This window comes from Mirounga angustirostris, unplaced genomic scaffold (assembly GCF_029215605.1).
Source record: "Mirounga angustirostris isolate CCGP_5_RB_7025 unplaced genomic scaffold, mMirAng1.0.hap1 SCAF_6, whole genome shotgun sequence".
NCBI classification, from domain to species: Eukaryota; Metazoa; Chordata; class Mammalia; order Carnivora; family Phocidae; genus Mirounga; species Mirounga angustirostris.
In genome coordinates this window covers 132,451,136-132,466,818 of record NW_026991714.1, presented here as the reverse complement: position 1 = coordinate 132,466,818, position 15,683 = coordinate 132,451,136, and the positions used below count along the sequence as shown (strand labels likewise).

The following is a 15,683-nucleotide window of genomic DNA, read 5'->3' as shown; positions in this document are numbered from 1 at the left end:
GGCTCAAGAAAGATGAGCCCTAATGTTGAATATGAGTTCACCAAAGAAAGAGAAAATAAGCATGCTATGTTGAGGAGCTACGTTGAACAGAGGCAGATCTGTATGTGGTTTTTGTACAAAGTGATGTATAGTTTGACGTGGTTTGGTGTATCTAGATATATATCCTTAAATATTCCTAATTGGTGTATCTCCTGAAGGTGAAATTATGAGCAGAGGAAAGAGAGAGGGATAAATTCAGGGAAATCAAGTCTGCCATTATTTTGATACTCCATTTATATTATAAACTGCTATTCATCGTCCCCACAGACTAGTGAGACAACTCTCATTAATGCATCCTTGAAATTACAAAGTATGATGAATGTGGAAAAGGAAAGAAGGGGCAGATGGAAAGATTTTTTAAATAATAAGTTTGGGCAGGGCGCCTGGATGGCTCAGTCGGTTAAGTGTCTGCCTTCGGCTCGGGTCATGATCCCAGGGTCCTGGGATTGGGCCCCGCGTCGGGCTCCCTGCTCAGCGGGGAGTCTGCTTCTCTCTCCCTCTGCCGTTCCCCCTGCTTGTGCCTCTCTCTCAAATAAATAAATAAAATCTTTTAAAAATAATAATAATAGGTTTGGGCAACAGTCAATAATCCTTTCTCTTTTTAACAAAGTATCTATGCATTTTACAAGACCTTTTCAACCCAAGAGGCAAGAGATGGTAATTTATCTGATAGAGATGGAGACCTAGAAGTAGGTTGCCACAGATTAGTGGTTCATGTTGGGTTTGATGTCATAAAGCATAGGAATGGAAAACCCCACCTCGAGGCTGGAAATAAGAAGTTGAAACTCAGGTGAGCCCAGGAGCAGACTACATATTCAACTCAGAGCTTTGTTTTACTACCTTTTAGCAGGTTCCTGGGTTGGAAGGGTCTGCTGACAGTGGATAGATCAAAGCCCTAATTGCTGGTACAAATCTTTCAAGTTACTTCACACTCTGTATCTTTGTTGCTGTGAGGACCCATGGTCATGAGTAAATTTGGTGATTATATTTGAGAGGGAGTAGGGGAAAGCAACTTAAAAATGTGTCATTCTTTCAAGGTAGAAGAGGTGAGGCTCTGCATGAGAATGGAAGTTACTCAGCTGACAAGCAAGGGATAACACTGACATATTTGAGAACACAACACCTAACCGGATTGATTCACACTAAATTAACAAACAACAGCACTATGGGGATGATTTGCATTTCACAGGAGTGGTTTATTGGATAAATAAACTGAAATTGAGGTGGTAGGGGCTGCTCCACAGAGGACCTAGAAGAGCTAGAAGAGCTGAAACTGATCCTTCCCTCAAAATAGGTATGGTTGGAAAGACTCTGTACAATCCAGTGTAGACCATCCCAGCGATAAAGCAGCTGTTCTTGACCCGACTCTACATGGTGGTGACTTTGGCAGCTTCACAAAAATAGAGATTTTTCAGGACTCCCTGAACATACCCTGAATCCGAATCCCAAGGAGTGATACCTGAATATCTGCATTTTTAACAAGTTCCCCCAATGATGCAGATACAGCCACATCTGTCCCCAGGCTCACCAACCACTCCAGTAGAACATTGCACAGACACAACGCCATCTGCGTAACAAGGGGAGGTGCATGCACGCATGTCTGTCACCAGCAATAAATCCAATTTACAGCTCAGAGCATCCACTAAAACAGAGGCATGCATTAAAAAAGAAGGGTCTGTGATATTAAGTGTAGGAGGAAATTAGTAATAAACATTAAAATCTAATTTTCCGCCTATCTGGAGCCAACCTAATTGGCAGAATGGGTAGATGACAGTGGGAGGAAGGGGGAAAAAAATGGAACATGTCTCTGAATCTGAGATCTACTCTATCCATAATCTAGACAAATGGCAAAGGCCAGCCAAGAGCTGTGGCCGTGAGGCAGTTGAAAAATGATTAAAGTGTGAACTAGAATCTTAGTGGCAGATGTAATTGAATAGCCGTGAGTTTTATGAAAGTTGAACAAATTATATTATCTAGATGCTATTAATGTGCTAGTGTGAGCAGAAAATGATACATCTGCATCTCACTGTAGTTTTGCATGTGTTAGAGAATCAGGATGCTCTTCAACCCTCGGCTTCTTCAGAGTTTTGGATACATATGATACAAAAATGTGAAAGGTTAATATTTCTCAAAGGAAGAGCCTCAAATTTCAGGTTGAATTACAAAAAAATTAATACACAGTAACCTCCTACCCCCTCCTGTCTTGTCTAGCAGTCACCTGACTTAAGCTGTTGGGTTTAAGAAAGCTGTCCTTTGTCAAGGGTATGTGTGGGTTTTTAATAAAACTGTTACCTTGTGTGATCTTGGCCCTCCATGGTTGCTGCTAACTGGTTCAATTTCTTTTTTTTCTTTTTTTCTTTTCTTTTCTTTTCTTTTTTTTTTTTTTTTTTTTGGTGTAATAAAGAGATACTATCACAGAGATATTAGAGAATTAATATTTCCGGGCTTCAGTTGCTACCCTTGGATATGTTATGAGTAAATGTGGAAGGGGATGAAGAACCAGAATTTCAGCCTAGGTCAGGATACATCATGAATTCTTTTTTTTTTTTTTTTTTAAGATTTTATTTATTTATTCATGAGAGACAGAGAGAGAGACAGAGGCAGAGGGAGAAGCAGGCTCCCCGCGGAGCAGGGAAGGATACATCATGAATTCTGCCTGACAGTTTCACATTGAGAAAGATCCTTTCCACTTGAAGACAGAATTAGCATTAGCCGAGAAGCTTTAGAAAATACAGTATAATCTAAGCCATATCATTATGGATGCAGATGCCACATTGTGGAGTTGTGGGGCTCTGAACTGTAAAGTGAAATAAATTGTTGCAATAACATTTTCCATTTAGGGATGAAATTAATACTAGTGAAATTCTTCCACAGCCAATAGATTCATCTGTCCCTTTAGTCTCTGGTTGCCTTGTTATCTACACAGTTACCATTTATAAGTCTTTGTGAATAAAGTCATCCTAGTAGTATTTTTCCTTTCTTCTTCTTTTTTGCCCCAGATAAGTGTGTGTGTGTGTGTGTGTATATATATATATATATATATATATATATATTTTTTTTTTTTTTTTTCCCTCTGCAAATATTTAGGCTGTTTCACATCATGTGGATCCATTGGCTTCCGACAACTACTAAGCCATTATGGTGTTATGGCAAGTAAGAACAGATGCCAAGATATCTAAACATACCCCTTTCCCCAGTGCAGTTACATAATGTGATACTTTCATAAATATACCAGGGGCCAGGACTGAGGTTGCTCTTTAGCTGCTAATAGATTCTTTCTTCATCGTTTTTTTCTAAGATTTTTCTGGGCCCATAAAGAAGCCTTAAATATCTACATGGTAACTGGCCTGAGTTGGCCCAGCGTGAGGTGTTTCTAGAAACTCTTGGGTGAAAAATGGTCAAGGGGGAGTGATCAGATGAACCATTCAGAGACAGGGTACAAACATGCATCACGTTGGACATAGGTAGAAGTAATAAGTAGTTAGGATGCACCAGATACAGCTCCCCAAGGGGAAGGCAAGGCACATAGTCCAGAGAAATTGGCAGGAAACAGAAGGCAGGAGAACACATGTAAAAGACAAAGAAGACACAGGAACCTAGGTCAAGCTACTTTTTAGACACTAAGTTTCGTATATCTAGAGTGACGGAGGACTGTTCTGGATTATATCTATAGTGTGTGCATAAACTTTAATTGCATTCCTTTTCATTAGTAAAGTGTTCTGGTTTAGAAGAGAATAGTTAGGATTATCTTACTTATATCCTGCCTCCCTGCCAGTGGGGGCAGAGGTCCATAGCAAGAAGTGAGGAGGCAGAGGTCCATAGCAAGAAGTGAGTAATGTAGAGCCCAAACATAAGAATTGCTAATTGGATATTTAAACAGTTGAAAGAGAAGAGTTTTGAATAGAGAAGGTATTAGTAAGCTATTACTGTGTAACAAAGACTACCCAGAAAGTCACTGGCTTAACGGTGAGCATTTATTATTACTGTTGAGTCTATGGATCAGTTGGATGGTCCTGGTTCTATCTGTGCTCATTGTGTGTCTGCAATCAGCTATGGGTCTTTGGGTAGGGAGTTCTACTGGTCTTACCTGGGCTGCCCCAGGTGTTGGGCATCTGCTGGCTCTAGGCTGCTCTAGAACAGCCTTGATTAGGATAATTAAGTTCTCCTCCACATGGTCTGTCATGCTTGACCAGGCTACTCTCAATGTGTTCATACGTGACAATGACAGGATTCCGAGAGAGAGCAAAAGTGCAGAGGCCTTGAAGCTCAAAACTGGCACACCCTCATTCTCATGTCATTCCATGGCCACATGATGTTGTCGCCCTACCCCAGATTCAAGGGATGAGGAAACAGATTTCACTTGGTGGTACGAAAAGCTTCAAACTCAAATTGTAGACGGCTTGGGACATAGATGGAGGTAGAGAATTGATCCAGCAATACAATCAATCTCCACAAGGCTGAGCACTCTCGTAGGGGAGACTTGAATGCTTTTAGGAAGTCTAGCAGGGTCTCCTGAAGTCATAACCAGATTAAGCTACTATGAGTAATCAAAGGGTGTGTTTTTTGTTTTGTTTTATTTTTAGTGACCCAGAGAATATAAAGGTCAGTCACACTCTAAAGATAAGGACTGGATGTTTTAGGAATGGTAGTAGGTGGGATCTAACATGCAGTGCTCTCAAACTGGTATGCAGAACAATGACATTTGTAGTGTGTTACATGTCCAGATTTCTGGGACTGATTCTTAGAGACATAGTTTGTTTTTTTTTTCTCAAGCCTAAGAGACTGCATTTTCACACATTCTCCAGGTGATTCTGATTCAGGTAGTCTGCAAACTTCTACTTTGAGAAACACTTTCCAAAGTAAGCAGGATGTCTTGTTGACTTTCAACCCTAGAAAACCAAAATGCATCTTTCTCTTCCTGTCTGTCAATTACAGTGATAAGTTTGGTCTTTGAGGTACCCAGAGTTATCATTACTTGGCCAAGTGACCTAAACTCCATGACTGGATGTTCTTGAAGACTCATCTTCAGTTTAAAACTAGCAGCACTGCTTTACTCGTCATTAGAGCTTCCTTGGAGTTCTCATACTGTCTGGCTCTTAGGCCTGCTGGATCATGGCTTTATCCCAACAGGGTATGGCAGGCCTTAAGACTGTCATGATTGGGTTTGGATATGAACTGACAGAAAGGCCTGTTGGCCAAGAAAGAGTGCTTTTTACTGTAAATGAAAACCTTTTGCTCTTTCTGTTTTCTTTTCTTTTTTTGTTTAAGATGTTATTTATCTATCTATTTATTTATTTATTTGAGACAGAGAGAGAGGCGGGGAGAGGGCCAGAGGGAGAGAGAAGCAGACTCCCCACTGAGCAGGGAGCCCGATATGGGGCTCCATCCCAGGACCCGGAGATCATGACCTGAGCTGAAGGCAGACACTTAACTGACTCAGCCACCCAGGCGCCCCACTTTTTCTGTTTTCTAAATAAATTCTGTTTGTGCCATTCCCATATCACTTTAATTTCTGGAAAGAGATTTCAGACCACATGGATTTTGTGATATTCCAGGCATGTAACTGAAGCCCAGTATAGTTGTGCTTTGGAGGCTGTAGTCAAAAAGAAATTCAAGATTTGGCAAACTTGCTTTTGTAAGTTCCTTGACCTCACTAACTTCTGGATTAGAAATGTAGAAATGAATTAGAAATGTAGTTCAGGGTTTCAGAGTACTAGTGCAGGTAGAAATTCTCCAAGAAAGTCCCTTTGCCCGAATGAGAGTGAATACAAAGAGCACGGTTTCACCAGCCGATGCCACCTTATTGTTGACTTTACAACTTGGAAATAAACCAAACAAAGGGGCAAGGCTGCAGCAAAGGGGAAAGTGGTACCCAGGGTAAAGCTTTTCCTCAAGCATGTTGTGTGGGACCTTGGTCTGGAAAGGGGCTGTGGCCATATATGGCAAACACTATGGTAGAGTTAAATGAATTTCTTTCCTACAGGACTGCTGTGAACTTTTTTTTTTTTTTTAAGATGTATTTATTTATTTTAGAGGCAGGGGAAGAGCAGTGGAAAAGGGAGAGAGAGACTCCCAAGCAGGCTCAACACCCAGTGCAGAGCCCGAGGCAAGGCTTGATCCCACAACCCTGAGATCATGACTTGAGCTGAAACTAAGAGTCAGACACCCAGCCGACTGAGCCACCCAGGTGCCCAAGGACTGCTGTGAACACTCAGTTACTGATGAGCATTGCAAATCTCCAAGATGGGGAATACTGTATATACCATTTCCCCAAATTATCTAACCATGGAACCCTTTTGTTATCTTTTGGGGCTTGTTTTCTGTAGAATATGATAGCAATGATATGACAGTGTTAAAAATACTGAGCATGTCCTATGTGCTGGACACTATGCCAAGTGCTATAAAGATCCCATCTTGTTTTATTCTCACAACTTTCCAGAACAAGCACTTAGTGTTACCTCCATTATGCAGATGAGGAACCTGAGGTTCAGTTTAAGTCACTTAAGTCCCACAAGTGGCAGACTCAGAATCTGATTCTCAAAAGGGACCGTATCAATTTCTTGACGCCAGTCATGGAGTTCTGAGATTGCTCTCGTGTGCACAGGCTGTGAGCATTTATTTATATATTCCAGTCACTTGAATTTCACAGGAAGACTGTTGTCCTTACTGTAAGCACTGCTGTTGTTATAATCAACCTGGGTCCTCATGAATAGAACATGATAATTCAGTGCATTTCTGAGTCCTCCCAGGATTTCAGAAACAGTGTGTGCCCGCACCCACACTTAGAAATGTGAAGTTAGTGGCACCTGAGTCGTTCAGTCGGTTAAGTGTCCGACTCTTGATTTCGGCTCAGGTCATGCTCTCAGGGTCGTAAGGATCGATCCCCACATCGGGCTCTGCGCTGGGCATGGAGCCTGCTTAAGATTCTCTCTCTCCACCCCTCCCCCACTCCCTCTCTTAAAAAAAAAAAAGGAGGAGAAAGAAAGGTGGAGTCACCTACAGTAGGGTCCTATCCATGCTTTACTCTGTGTGGATAAGGACAAATAAACTGCTCAGCATTTTCCTTCACGCTTCTACCTCGTTTAGGCTGCAGCTGGAGAGGGATTAATTTATGCTAATTCCACACAACCAGCTAAAGCCCATTTATCACAAGTTTCCATCCTCAGCAGAATACACTCAAACGCACATAAGCGTCAGGCACACGAAGGTAAGGCAGCAGCCGCTGTGAGCAGCGGTAACAGGCCCGCTTACACTCAGGGCAGGTCAGCGAGCAGCTCAGCAGCGGAACACACGGGGCAGTGGCGTCCAATCTCCGCCTGCTTGGCCCGCTGGCCCGCCTCTGAGACTAAGAGGTGCAGAGATGGGGGAGCAGAGAGCCGCGCTTTAGGTCTCAGAACGAGAAGCTCCTTTTCCCAAAATACTATGCTAATTACTTACCAGTGCTAATGCCCTTGTGTACGAATGATGTTTTAAGTAGGAATGATTTAGAATTGAATGATAGAAACTTGTGATGTGGAGAAAGAGGATGAGGAAGGGAAGAGAAGAGAAATGTGTGTGTGTGCGTGTGTGTGTGTGTGTGTGTGTTTGCTTTCTCTTTTAGCAAGAGCCTGGCCAAAGCAATTTCCTCTCTTTAGTTTTCCACTTATTTCAAATGCCAACCCTTTCAAGCAGGCTTAGTATCCCTCTTGGTTACTCCATAGCACTGCTCTCTGCTTATTCTGACAAAGCAGGCCACTAGGAATTACAAGTTTAGCTAATAAAGCTAAGCTGCCTCTAACCATCCTAACCAGAGGGGCCCGTCCCTGAATCTGCCTTTGTTCCCTGCCAAACTAAGGGTTTGCATTAGAAGATTACCTATAAATTAGCTTCCCATTTTTATTTCCTTGAGTGTGATAACAGTATTGTGATAATGTCAAGAGAGAGAAGGACCTTATCTTTTAGAGTTACAGATGGAATTACACGATGGCTAAGATTTGCTTCAGAATAATCCAACGGTTGGGGTTGTGAGGACTGGTGGGGGAAAAAATAAAACAATTTTTTTTTTTTAAGATTTTATTTATTTGTGAGAGAGAGAATGAGAGACAGAGAGCATGAGAGGGAGGAGGGTCAGAGAGAGAAGCAGACTCCCCGCTGAGCAGGGAGCCCGATGGGGGACTCGATCCCAGGACTCCAGGATCATGACCTGAGCCGAAGTCAGTCGCTTAACCAACTGAGCCACCCGGGCGCCCCCAAAATAAAACAATATTGTCTGCGGGTTGATGTTTGTTGAAGCCGGGTGCTGGGTACATTTCTTTACGCACATGTACGGTACACACATATGCATATGTATGTACACACACGTGTCGCCCAAGTGTAAGAGAGCATGCTTTATGATTCTAACTGGTCCTTTTAAGACTTGATAATATTTAATTTGCTTTTGGCACTGTAGTTTTAGCCCTAATCCCCACTCTCAGAAATACGTTTTTAAATTTCCAGTATCTTCCATTGAAATTAGCTCCGTGTGTGTGTTTTTGGTAGGACTCAGGTTCAAATCTTTGTTCTTCCACTTCCTAGTTTTGAGTCCTTTGGAAGGACATTAACCAGTGAGAGCCTCACTGTTTTTATCTCTTCAGCGGAGGTCACAGCCCTGCCTTCCATTTGTGGAAATCAGTTGCGATAATGTCTATGAAAAATGGAAGGTGTCCCCTTCCCCGGTGACATCCTACCAATTGCAGTGTGAGTTCTGAAGGTTTTCTGGACTCCTTTGCTAATGGCACTGTGTTTGCCTAAGTAAATGAAAGACACTTTTATTTTTCTCATTTTGACCCGGAAGCACGGGAGCCTTGGGTGTCTCCTTACGGACTCCTCACACACAGACTCACCCATGGGCCCTGCAAGGCATAAGCACTGCTTGACGTAGGAGAGAGAATCACAGGGGTTGCTTGATTTCCCTGCTTCCTAAAAGCTGATTCTACTAAAACAACTAAACCTGTTTTCTGAGAAACAAGGTTTGACCTGTTTCCCAGCAAAACTATTTGGTATCTGGAACATGCTCTCCAGTTGCGTCGAGTGGCTGGAACATAACCTGACAGTAAGCAGACAGAGCGGAAGGAGCCTCGAGTCTTGCTGGAGTCCTTCAGTATCCCGGGGTCTCTTCTTGAACTTTTGCACCCAGGTGACCAGAACGTTGCCTTCTGGGCTCTCAACAGAGAAAGCCACAGAAAATGGTGCTTGAAAGTCACCTATATTTCTGAGTATCAGACTTCACTTAAATGATGGAAGGCAAAGTACAGCACCCGGGCCTTCCAAGGTGTACACGTGGCGTGTCTTTTATGCTTGAGCAATGCTATTTTTGCAAAACATCAGTTTTTTTAGAGGGTGAAAGTTAATTGCAAACAAAGTCCTTAAAGCACGACAGAGTTGATCCTAAGATTGCAGAGGATCTGGAGGTAGAGAGAGATGCTCCCAAGAGCTGCGGTCTAAGGGTAAACTCAGGGAGGAGAATCTGTTATGGATGCAAAGAGGAGAACTCCGTGCATCCTGGTGCCTCTTGGCACGACCTGCTGTCAGGGCTTTGGGAAGTCGTCGAGACAACATCGGGTCGCACACCCCTCTGCTTGCACCACAGCGGCTGCTCTTGTAAAGTAGTCACTTAGCCGTCAGCTTCCTGTGTGCCGAAAAGATAAGCGTGCTCCATGACCCTACAGCCCTTTGTCTCACATGACCCTTGCAGGGACAGGAGTGAGAGATAGCAGATCATTCGTAAGAATATTCCTGTTGCTTTTTCTGGTGATGTGCGTTGCTTAGTGTGAGAAAAGCTTGCACTCAAAGTATAGGAAAAATTCATAATTACGGTCTGATAAATATTGATCAAATAGAATAGCAGCAACAATAGTAAGACAGGCTGATACTTAAGGAAGACTTCCTGTGTGCCCCCCTCTGTTATCAGTGCTTTATGTACGTGGACTCACCTGGTCCTCACACAGACCCCATGAGATATGCACTATTATTCTCTCACCACGTAAGCCCATTAAGGTGAAATCACTTGCCTAGGATCACAGGGCCCGTGCGTGCTAGCGCAGGCCTGGAATCCGAGCAGTCTGGCTCCAGGGCCCCACCGCACTTCCCGAATAGGCCAGCTGGAATGGTCTGGGGGTGGGGGCAGGCTCAGATGCCCCCCACCCACGCCAACCATGTGACATGCATCTGTGCGTAGGCCCCCCGTGGTTTCCTGGGACTCACCGTGCCTCTGTGTGAATGAAGAGCGTCAGCATCTTACGGAGTCAGGCATGCCCGCGTCTCTGCCCATGACCGTGCCTTGTGTTCTTCCCTAGCCCCGCTGGTGGACCTCACTCCAACCCACAGTGGATCCGCCATGCTGATGCTGCTCTCGGTGCTGTTTGTAGGGCTGGCCGTGTTCGTCATCTACAAGTTTAAAAGGTATGTGGCCCTCTGTCCACATCTCCCCTCCCCCTTCCTTCTCCCTGACAGGTGTGGAAGCACGTGTTGCCGTGATGTGTGTCTCCCATGCATAGCAATGATGCTGTCTGTTAATGTTTTAGGAAGATCCCGGGGATTAATGTTTATGCCCAGATGCAGAATGAGAAAGAACGAGAGATGGTCAGTCGGGTCAGTCACACTGAAAGCAGGGCCCATATCCCTCAGACTGAACTAAGGCGGCCTGGCCAACTGATAGATGAGAAGGTGGAATGCCAGCTCATAGGTAAATGATTCCCAGTAGCCATTAGCTGCTCAGCCTGGTAGTCGACGGCTGACTCTGTCTAACCTCTTTCTGGCTTGAGGTAACCACTTTCTCCTGCTCTAACATTGCTGAGAGAAACAGCTAAGATGTCTCTTTCCCTGCTTTCTTCCATTGGAATGAGTGGGGGGAAAAAGCCTTCTTGCTCCTATGTAGTGTTTTTTTTCTCTCTCGTGACTTTATTCCTCCTTTTGCAAAATCCCTTGCTCTAAAATACGGGGCTTCAGAATGTTCATGGGCAAAAGAGCAGAGTGTTGTCTCTTAACAATGTGCAAGGAGGAGGCCTCAGAGGCTGGATCTGGTGATGTGGAGGGCCGGGCAGGGTAGGGAATGACAGGGTAGGACAGAGCCGCCTGGACTCGAGACAACTCCTTGGAGGGCAAATTGCTCCAGAATGCTTATAGAGAAGTGACCTCATGAGACAGAATAGAGGAGGGCCAAGCTGATTACCCTGGGATTTTTTTTTAATTAGGAATCTTTTTTTTTTTTTTAAAGATTTTATTTATTTATTTGAGACAGAGAGAATGAGAGACAGAGAGCATGAGAGGGAGGGGGGTCAGAGGGAGAAGCAAACTCCCTGCTGAGCAGGGAGCCCGATGCGGGACTCGATCCCGGGACTCCAGGATCATGACCTGAGCCGAAGGCAGTCGCTTAACCAACTGAGCCACCCAGGTGCCCTTAATTAGCAGGAATCTTAAAACTGCCCCCCACCCCCAACCCCCCAGGAAACATGGAACCTGAGAATTTTGAGGGCAAGAGGCAGAAAGTTTGCAGAACATCCCAGGAGTGAGGTTTCCTGAGAGAGACCCCTGGAGGGTTAGCCTGTTACAGAGCTGATGGGCAGATTTCTTCCTCCTCTTTACCTGCCCCCTAGCAGAGGTCTTACAGTGGACCTTACCATGTATCAGTAGACGCTCTCTCTCCCTGCCTGCGAAGTAAGCTGGGGATCCAGCCACTAGGTCTAGAGTCTCAGGCGTAATTGCTAAGTCCTACTCTCTATGGCGGAGGAGAATTTCCAGGGAGTTAGACAAACCCGTGGAGCTCCCATTGTGATCCATGGCTGGCCTTGTTTCCTCCTGTCTGTTGGTGTCGGGACTTGAAGCTGTAATGTTGCCACCTCAAATCCTGCATTGCTGACCAAGACGGAGGCATTACTAGATAACCATCCATGCCTCACTCTAATGTCAGAATACCAAACCTTCTAGAAGGCCGCTACCTAAGATTTTTAATCTGTTACTTAGAAAGGGAAAGGAGCACCTAAATGGAAACACAAGCCTCTCTTTAAGCGGATGTGGAAGAGTTCTGTGATGGTAATGGGTGAGATTTCAGTGCAGGGCCTGGCTTGTCTTGGACGTGATAATACCAGCTGGAGCCACATCTGGGGTCCAGTGTTCACAGTGTGCTGGCTTTTATTTGGGGAGACAGGGTGATAAATGTATAATTGCTTTAGGTTCAAAAGAAAAAGGCTTTTCCGTCTTCAAGTCCAGAGAAGCGTTCACCCTATTTACTTCTGAAGCTTCTAAGTGAATTTTTGTGGGTCATTTGATTTTCAATCCCATTTCCACGGGGTATGAAGCGCAGCGCTGTTGACTTTATTAAAGTAGCAATCCCTCCTTCACCAAGAGCATCCGGCAGCACATTGCACAGTCTCTGACACCTTTCCGTTGTCAGTGTCATTAAATGAGTAAGTGTTACACGTTTTCTCTTAGGAGAGTAGCTTTACCCTCCCCTCCCTCCCCTTCTACTCAACCTGGTGACTCATCTCTCCGATTGCAAAGAGCAAGACGCGCCACTCCACCTTCAACGCCAAAGCGGGGATCTGCTGGGGCACAATTTGCAATTTGAGGAAAACCCCCAAAGGCTACAGGCGACCTGCTGATCAGGAAAGAATTTCGCTCTTGTCAAGTGCACCATCCTCATGACCACTAACTTGATGTTTTTGTTTTTGTTTTTGTTTTCTCTTTCCTTTGTTGTTCTGTTTCCTATTTTGCCAGGAAGTATTTCCATAGTTGCTGAGAATCAAAGCACAAAAGAGATCCCTACCTATGTAAATGTTTGAATGGAGGACGCCAGTAAAAACAAAAACAAACAAACAAATAAAATAAAAAACGATCAAAATCCAAACAGACAGACAGACAAACAAACACTCACTGCATCGGGACTTTTTAATTCTTCAGACACAGACGACAAGGGTTTTTAGCTTTAAGCCTGTGCATGTGGACAATACCTTGAACGTGCTTGGAGGGGCAGTGTGGTGGTGCTGTATTTTAATGGAAAAACACTCCCCTCCCCCTTTCCTCTCCTCTCTCTCTTTTCTGATCCGTCGTGTTTGTAGAAAATTCATAACATGTAGAGGCCAAGGAAATCTGCATGTGTTTTTGGAAATATTCTTGGCTCTCGACTTAACAGCTATTTTAGCCCTAGAGGCTGATGGGGGGCATTAGCCGCCCCAGCGCCTTTCATAAGACACAAAGACATGCACAGGAGTGTGAAACCCTGAGCTGTTTCTCTGTCCCAGTTTCTTTTCTAAGTTATCTCTGGTAGCTCCGGTGGCCAGCCATGGCCACAGGACTGCTTGCGTTCTTGCATTCTGTGCAGCCACAGGGACGAAGGAGCGAGGTGGAGTTCCACATACGGGCAGACTAGGGAAGGCAGGGAGTGGGGGCAAGCATGTCAGAAGTGGATCTCTGTTTCCTGTTCACCTCTTCTCGTCGCCAAGGCTTTCCCTTGTAGCTTTCTTACTCCTGTCCCCCAGCTTACGTAGAAGAGAGAATCCCAGGTCCCCATTGTCTGGCCTCCCCATTTGTTTGCTACCCATGTGTGGTCATGATCTGTTGATGTCTTTGTACCTCTTCCTTCCAGTCTCCAAGTTGTCTTTCAACTCCTACTTTTTCTTCCCAAACATGTTACTGGATTCTAGACATTAACTTCAGTGTTCCCTAAATACTGGCCTGGTCTCTGCTGGCCTTGCCCCCCACCACCCACACATGTCAGCATGCCAACTTCCCTACACACTGACCCAGCTGCATCCTGCCCTGCAGGTTTCGGCTCCATGTATCCTTTGTCCCCTCCTGTAGAACCTGCCTCTTCCAAATAGCTTTGCCTTTTCCCACCTGGAAACATGCAGAGCGTGTGAAAGAGTTGATGTATGCAAAATGATTCAAACCTGGCCATGTACACTGGAAAAGAAAGCATACAGATGAATAGTGGTATTCTCACACCTTAACAAAAATCTCGTGTGCAGATTCCAGAATATTCTTGTGAGAAATGTTTCGAATGTGTTACTATGTGGCAGGGCAATTTCCTTCTGTAATGGTTGCTATTACCCAGTATTTGTTCTCTCACAATACAGTAAAAATATTTGTAAAATAAAACTGATTTTAACCAGAAGAAGAAGCAGGTTAATGGATTTAATATTTAAGAGTGTTAAAAAGTCTGAGAATATATGGAGGTCTTGTCTTACATTAGGATAAGATTTTGATTATGTGGGATGATCCCAGACATCTCCCAGGTATGCTCTCTGATCTCTGAGTATCCATATTGGCAAAGGAAAAATTAGTAAACTTAAATGGGAGGAGGTAGATGTCTAACTAAAGCAGATCGGCTCAGAGCATGAACAATCCCCATTTGCCCAGAGCAATGATTAAAGAAGGTCCAGAGAAAGAAGGAAACAAAAATGTGTTCAGCAGAAGCCCTTGGAGGATTATGAATTAGGCAAAGCCCACTCTAAAATATAGGAGAAAGCAGTTTTGAAAACCATTCAGAGAGAGCAGCCTCCTGCTTGGCCATGTTCCCAGTCCAGTCACAGTTGATAACAGGGTCCTGGTGATCCTGGGGATGTCCCAAAGATCTTGGTGATCCCTGCCCTTGTGTAGCTCAGGCAGGCAAAGAGTAGCAAAGCTGCAGTCAGAAATAAATCAGACAGAAGTTTTGATGGTTGAGGGTGCCCAGGATGAATCTGGGAAATGGATTATGCCTGAGGCAGCCATCTGCTTGTAGAACTCAGTTGATCCCCAACCTGCCAGGCTTTCTATCCCATAGGAAACATCCTCATCGATCCACTTCAGTTGGAGCCTTCCAAGTTTAATCTGGAAGACAAAATGTTTGGAAACCAAAAGAGGCTCACTCAAAACAGCACAGGGAGTCCTCAGAGTTGCAGTTCAATTAATTTTAAATGGAAAATTATGAAAAAGGGAATCACCCTCTTAATCTCGCACAGTGCCTTGCCTAGAGTGGGTATTACGAAAATTACTTTGTTGAAGGGATAAATGGAAGAATATGTGAGAAGATGAAGGGAAAAATGGGTGCGTAAGTCCTAATTAAAAATAGAGGTAAACATGAGATGCCTGGCATTTTGGAAAGTGATCACAGATGGCCGGCTCTCTATTCAGCATCTCCAGGATCCTCATGTGCCTCTCCTTGAAGCTCCCTCCCACCTGTAGGACATGAGTGAGGCAAGGTACCACTCAGAGGGGACCTCATTGTTCTTACGACCTAGCGCTATGGTTCTCAAAGTGTGGTACCTGGACTGAGCAGTATCAGCATAACCTCAGACTTACTAGAATTTAGGGTCCCCCTACTGCAGACCTACTGAACCAGAAACTACAGGGGGTAGGGCCCAGCAGTCGATTTTTACCAGCTTTTCAGGTTATTGTACTGTACACAGAACTTTGGGAACCACTACACCCTGCCACTCCAGCTCAATCCCAAAGAGAAGGTAGTAATGAGAGCCTACAAGTGGGAGGGACCAAAGTGCCTACCAACTCGCTAACAGCAGGTGCAAACACAGTGAGGAGTTTGGTGGGCTTCAGGCCAGAGGAGTGGGTGGGGAGGGATGGATGTGGAAGGGAAGATTCAGGGCAAGCTAAGAATCTGATATTACCACGTTTTCCAAAAATCCCAGAAG

The 15,683-nt window shown here is 44.5% G+C and overlaps 1 protein-coding gene across 3 annotated transcripts in view; it reads left to right on the top strand.

Annotated features, from left to right (window-relative positions):
• Positions 1–14,167, top strand: part of SORCS1 (sortilin related VPS10 domain containing receptor 1) — a 507,270-nt gene extending 493,103 nt beyond the window's left edge. The window contains exons 25-27 of one of the 3 annotated variants that reach the window (XM_064595254.1): positions 10,353–10,458; positions 10,581–10,741; positions 12,772–14,167. In XM_064595254.1, coding sequence (XP_064451324.1) covers positions 10,353–10,458; positions 10,581–10,741; positions 12,772–12,836 — 332 coding nt within the window. In that variant the 3' untranslated portion in view covers positions 12,837–14,167. Of the gene's footprint in view, positions 1–10,352; positions 10,459–10,580; positions 10,742–12,486; positions 12,742–12,771 lie in introns of those variants that run through there. The other 2 variants (XM_064595253.1, XM_064595255.1) reach the window with 2 other exon arrangements.
• The last annotated feature ends 1,516 nt before the right edge of the window (positions 14,168–15,683 follow it).